At 62.4% G+C, this 6,006-nt stretch overlaps 2 protein-coding genes across 2 annotated transcripts in view; one reads left to right on the top strand and one right to left on the bottom strand.

Annotated features, from left to right (window-relative positions):
* EMIHUDRAFT_218107 (hypothetical protein) overlaps nt 1–701 on the bottom strand; it is a gene marked incomplete at both ends in the record, with an annotated part of 1,642 nt that extends 941 nt beyond the window's left edge. Inside the window, 2 exons of the mRNA XM_005760000.1 lie at nt 205–452; nt 523–701. Of these exons, the coding sequence (XP_005760057.1) occupies nt 205–452; nt 523–701 (427 nt within the window). The remainder of the gene's footprint in view (nt 1–204; nt 453–522) is intronic.
* Nucleotides 702–1,511: 810 nt separating this feature from the next.
* On the top strand, nt 1,512–3,995 carry EMIHUDRAFT_218105 (hypothetical protein; the record flags this gene model as incomplete). Its single annotated transcript, XM_005759999.1, has 1 exon — nt 1,512–3,995. The coding sequence occupies one exon, from the start codon at nt 1,512–1,514 to the stop codon at nt 3,993–3,995; it is 2,484 nt and encodes an 827-aa protein (XP_005760056.1).
* Between the last annotated feature and the right edge of the window lie 2,011 nt (nt 3,996–6,006).

Raw genomic sequence — 6,006 nt, 5'->3', positions numbered from 1 at the left:
GAGAGAGAGAGAGAGAGAGAGAGAGAGAGAGAGAGAGAGAGAGAGAGAGAGAGAGAGAGAGAGAGAGAGAGAGAGAGAGAGAGAGAGAGAGAGAGAGAGAGGTTTGGGTTGTGAGGGTTGCGACTAGGGTTGGGGTTGGGCTAGGGTTGAGGCGACGAGGCACATGCAGACACCACGTCTGGTTTCTAGGCGCCGTGTGACAACCTCCGAGTGAGCGGCGGGATGTGGCGTCCGCATCTGGGCATCGCGAGCCAAAGAGGGCGCCGCGCGCGACAGGGAGCGAGGCGGCCGCGTCAGTGACGACCGCGTCGAGAAACCCAAAGTCGTCGAGCTTGTTCGCCTTTGCTTCGCCGCAGCAGGAGGGCGCGTTCCAGGAGCTCCACATCCCCTCAGGCGCCAGCAGCGCGAACGAGGCGGCCTCGGCTGCAGCAGCAAACTTTCCGAGCTCGTCCCTCGCGCTGAACCCAGGGCGGGAGGCGGCCGTTGGTGCGTGCAGCGGTGGGACGAGCAGTTAGACGGCACCTGCAGCCGAAGCAGTGCACGAGGACGAGGAGAGGAAGGCGCAGGGCGGAGAGCGTCTGGTGAGCCTCGCCGTCGGCTTTGCCGCCGCCGCACGCGACGCGGGGCAGGAGGTACAAATACTCGCGGTCGAGGCCGCCGTGGCGCAGCGACTGGCGCGACACGCGGCCACAGGTCGGCATGGCGGTGTTGAGGGGGAAGAGGCGGGGGCGGGGGGGGGGGGGGGGTAGCTGTTGATGGTTCGATCCTCCCCAGAGTCGAACGGGCAGCCACTCGCACCAAGGAGGCGAGGTGTGGCTACGTGACCCACAAAAGGCCAGAGTCAGGAGCAACCCTCGAGGTGGGTCGCTCATATTTTTGTATCGCGCGCCTTGCGGGGGGGGGCGCGGAAAAGAGGAACCTCTTAGCGCCATCGCCACGGTGCTGCATGCAGCGCCGGGCGACGACGGCTTACCGCCTCCCGGTCCCCCTCGGCACACCTCCGCTGCTCAATGTTTGACGGCTCGAACCCGTGAAGCTTCCCCGTGCGCGGGTTACCCCGCACACGGGTCAGCCTGCCAGCCACGTATCCACGCAGGCGTGGTCCGCGTGCATGGCATACAGGCGTCCGCCAGACAGCGCAGAGGCTAGGCGACCGGGGAAGGACTAGCTCTCGAGACTAGCTCAAGGGCAACACAGACAGCGTCACCAGCCGTTGGCGCGCAGAACGAGTCTGCGGCCCTCGGTTGGGACGAACTCAACAGTAGCGGAGTAGGAATCTGCGATATCCCAGGTCATAGGAGTGTCATTTTGTACCACCCCCCCTACTTCGCGTGGGGACCCCCCCGCCGGTCGGTTATCTGCCCCCGAGGTGGAACCGAACCGCGGACGTTCTCCGGTCCGTCTCTCGCGCGGCAAACCAGACCCTGCAATACCGACGCCGCACACTTTCTCTGCAGGCCGATAACCGCCGTAGCCGCCACCTGTGCCGCCGCCCGCGCAGCCGCCACGCCATGCTGCTCGATCTCGCGATCGCCGTGGCCATCACGGTGGTGAGTAAGGTCTTCATCGACGCGGGCGCCAACGACGGGGAGACCACGCTGCGCTTCTACGACGGCTCGCGGAGTGACCGCGCGGATTTCTCGGCATTCATGTTTGAGGTCAACCCCAAGCTCCTCCCGAAGGTCAACCAGGTGCGGCAGCAGTTGGCAGCGGGCGGCGTAGTCGCATACGTCAAGACAGAGGCTGTTTGGATCGCCAATGGCAGCATGGAGCTCCAGACCGACACCCGGGAGGTGGCCACTGGCTCGTCCTTGTTCACCTCTTCCCCGTATGCGAAAGGGCCGGCGCTGCAGGTGCCAACGATCGACCTCAGCACATGGTTGCAGGAGAACTTCTCCGAAGAGTACATTTCCCTCAAGCTGGACATTGAAGGCGCTGAGTACGAGGTGCTGAGGAAAATGACGCTCGACGGCACGCTCTGCCTTCCCGCCGAGCTGAAGCTTGAGGGCCACGCGCGCTTCCGCCCGGACGTGGAGAAGGCGTGCTGCGCCCACAAGGCTCGTGACAGTCGGCCTCTCGTCCCCTACGACAAGTTTGGCTGCTGCGGGCGTCAGATTGAGCAGATGATCAAGCTTGTATGCCCTGCGACCATCATCCAGGCGCAGTTCAACTACTCGTCGCCGTATAACGGCGACGCCCCCACCGCTGCTGCACGCGCGAGAGCTGAGCTCCGAACGCACCTCCATGATGCTGGGGCGCCGAGTTCGCTGCTCGAAGTCCTTCGCCACGGTCGCGCATGCGAGGTGCACGCTTTCAAGGGGCTCTCGTCGGAAGACACGCACCTTAAAAGCCGTCTGCCCGCGCTATCATGGTTGAAATCGGGGTGCGCACGACCACAGCCGCGCATCTTTCTACATTCGACGATCGCAACCACCGCTGATCGCTTTGCTCTGCTAGACCACTTCCTAATGCACTACAGGCATGAGCTTGGCATCGCGGCGGAACGCTGCGTGCTCATCCTGCAGCGGCCGGACCAATCTTGGAAGGACAGGAAGAAGTGGACCTCGCTCCTCCGCCGGTACGCCATCGGCTCCTTTCATGAATGGGTTGGCGAGTACGACTCTGCCACGATGATGAAATTGCGTAAAGAGTACCTACACCAGCGCGGAGTGCGTGGCGACGATTGGTTGCTGCACGTGGACAGCGATATGCTAATTGAACTGCCAGCGTGGGCGCCCACGCTCCACCGGTTGATCGAACGAGCTGTGGTTACCAGCAATGCGACGGCCATTTTGGCATTATACGTCGACCGTGTTTCCGCAGACGGGTCGATCCCGTCGTCGATTGCGCCACCGCCCGCATCACTCTGGGAGCAGTTCCCGCTCCAGTGCGACGTGTCAGTAAGCATCATCAAAGCGGGGCAGGGTCAAAAGGTTGTGCTCTACCGCGGTGACCTCAGCGCCAATCGGGGGGGCGGACAGATCATCGATGCCGATGCGCACTACTCCGACATGCCCCCCCTCCGCGCTCACCATTTCAAGTTCTTTGGTAACTTGCGTGAGTACCTCGAGAAGCGCATCGCGCGTTACAAGAGCCTGCATATGAAGTGGTGGGATCAGAGCCAGAGGCTGCTCGACACCCTCAAAAAGCACGCTGGCATCCCCGTTGTTGGGGTTTGCAACCAGCCCACCCACCAAGCCAAGGCATCAAGCGCGGCCCCGACTTGGCTTGCGGATCGCACGGCTCGGGAATCGGCTTCGGAATCGCACGCCGCCGCGACGCTCCACCGGAGCGAACCGACATTCGTGGCGCCTGTCACGCACGGTCCTCACCACCACTTCTTCGGTTACTTCGACAAGTCGCCATGGTCGGCAGCTGAGTCGCAGATGCTTGCTATGCGCTATCTGCCTAACGCCGCGGGGCTGCGCTCGGAGCCAACATCGTCATCGCCCGAGCTTGAGCTCGGCGTCCTCGACCTGCGCAAAGATGAATCCACAGCTGCGGGCGGGGATGCAGTGCCCACCTACCGGTGGCGTAATCTCAGCCGCACGTCCACGTGGAACTACCAACAGGGTTGCCAACTGCAGTGGCTTGGCCGTGGTACAAAGCAGATTGAGCACACAGTCATCTTCAACACACGTAGCGCCAACGCGGTCCAAGCAGTCGTCATGGACGTTCGCAAGCCGACGGTGGTTGCACGGCTGCCGTCGTCCGTCTACGCCGTCACACCATGCGGCAGCTACGCCCTCACTCTCGACTATGCCCGGTTACACAAGGCGCGCCGGGGCTACGGCTATCCCGGCCTTTCGACCCACACGCTTAACCAGCCGCTGCCAAGCTCTGACGGCATATGGCTGGTTCCGATTCGTCCAAACCTGCCAGCAAAGCATCCGGCTGCGCTGCCAAACCTCCTCTCGACGCCCGTGCTGGTGTTATCTACCGCTACTCTTCACGCAGCTCAGCCGAACAAGGCGTGTGCATCAGGCTACCACTAGTGCGTGTGAATGAACTTTAGTGATAGTTTAGTGCGCTATTTAGTGCGTGTTCGAGTGCGTATATAGTGCGACTTTAACGCAAATTTAGTGCAAATTTAGTGCAAATTTAGTGCAAATTTAGCACATATTTAGTGTGTTTTATCTCCAATTTAGCGCCACATTTAGTTCACTTTAGGTGCGGGCAGCTGCAGTACATTTAGTGTGGGTCCCGCATCTTTAGTGCGGGCACGCACCTTTAGCACGGCTTCCCGGCCACACCACAGCTAGCCAGGGCCGCGTGCTTTGCTCCTTGGCTGCCAAGAATGCACCACAGGAGATGCCTGGCCCCTGCCCTCATGACCCAAAGGCAGGCTCCCAGTGAGGCTAGATATGCCGCCCTCCAGAGCAAGATCTCCCGACTGAGCACAGGCACAGCACCGATTCCCGAGAGGAGGACCAGCACAGTTGAATGCGCCACGCTTCCCGGCAATCGTTTTGCCGCTCGGCGGGCCCGGAGAAGCAGCCCGGAAAGCACCTTTTAGGCTGATATCAGCAGGTTTACTTCGCTCGGTTGGGGATGGGACGGGGAACTTTTGCGAGTGGGCAGGGAACTGCAGGGGGAGAGGGGGAGGGAGGCCCAGGGAGGGGCTGCGGCTGGATCCTACTGCGCGGCTGGACTAAAGACGCACTAAACCTCGCTAAATCTGGATGTAAAGTCGACTAAATTTGCGCTAAATTTGCGCTAAATTTGCACTAAAGTTGCACTAAATTCGCACTAAATTCGCGCTAAAGTGCACTAAAGATGCAGTACATAAACACTTCACACCGCACTAAATTTAGACCCAGGCGCCCTCCGCTAAGGCGAATCTCGGCTCATCTCGCGCCCTCGGCTGTCGGCCGAAGCGCTCTCTCGATAGGCGTGAGTGCTGCCGCAGACGCTGCCGCGGCCGCTGCGGCCGCTGCGCTCGCTAGCGGCCCGCGCCGAGGAGCTCTCGGCGCTGGCAGCGCGCGCCTACGGGAAGTATCCGAGACAGTTCCTAGAAGGTGCATCGAGAGAGCAGTTGTGTGTGTTGGCGCTGCGCACAGAGCGCTCGGCAGGCTTGTGCGCCGTCCGACCGGCGGCTGGGCCGCCGCACGAGGGAGTGCGGTGGTCCTCGCGCAGCGCAACGAGCGCAGCCAGCTCCGTGTCGACGGGAGAAAGCAGGATCGCGCTCGCGCAAAACGCGCCCTGCCCAAAGGTCGGCCCGACGATGACACCGTTGTCGATGCGCCAAGCCGGGCAGTGGGCGTGGCAGAGGGCCGAGAGGGCGATGATGGCAGCGAGCCCCATCGCGCCGCCGGAGACGAGGCTCAAGGTCCGTGACGTTGACTGGGCTGTCTCTGCGAGCAGCTCAACAGCGAGCCAATGCACGTTGACCGCTCCGACGACGCCAGCCATCGCGACCCGCGCCCTCGTCGCCGAGCCCGGCCTGCACCATGAAGTGGATGCGCCCGTCTCGGTGAGGATGAGCGCAAGGAGGGCGCCGGCAAACGGAATCAAGAACCACCAGCCGACCGAGAGCTCCTCGGCCGAGAGCAGCGGCTCCATCGGCAGAGCTTCGAGGCGGCCGGGTCGACGCGAGAAGCGTGGCTGATGTCGGCACGGCGGCTAGTGAGGCTGGCCGGACCGCACCGATTTGCGGGGACTCCCAAGAGAACTCGGCGCTGCCGCCGGCGGTGCGGGCTCGCTTGCCAGAACAAGAGCGGCAGCGGCTGACTCCAGCTGAAGTTGCTTGCCGGCGATTTCTTTTTCAGTGCAAAGGCTCCTCCTCCTCCCGGGCCCCCGTTCTTAAGTTCATCTTTGGGGGTGGGCCCCGCGCGGGGCCCGCCGGGTGTTCCGGCGAAGTGTCCGGAAAGTCCTGTGGGCCCCGAGAACCAAATATGCCATGGTCCGGCCTTGGCGTTTGTTTCCAAAAAAAAAGGGAGAGAAAGGAAAGCCAAAACCGGACCAACCCCAAGGGGGGGGGAAGGGGGAGGGACCGGCCCCCCCCGC

The sequence above is a fragment of the Emiliania huxleyi genome (genome assembly GCF_000372725.1).
Source record: "Emiliania huxleyi CCMP1516 unplaced genomic scaffold EMIHUscaffold_78, whole genome shotgun sequence".
NCBI classification, from domain to species: domain Eukaryota; phylum Haptophyta; order Isochrysidales; family Noelaerhabdaceae; genus Emiliania; species Emiliania huxleyi.
Note: the sequence above shows the minus strand (reverse complement) of the source record. Positions and strands in the feature narration are given on the sequence as shown.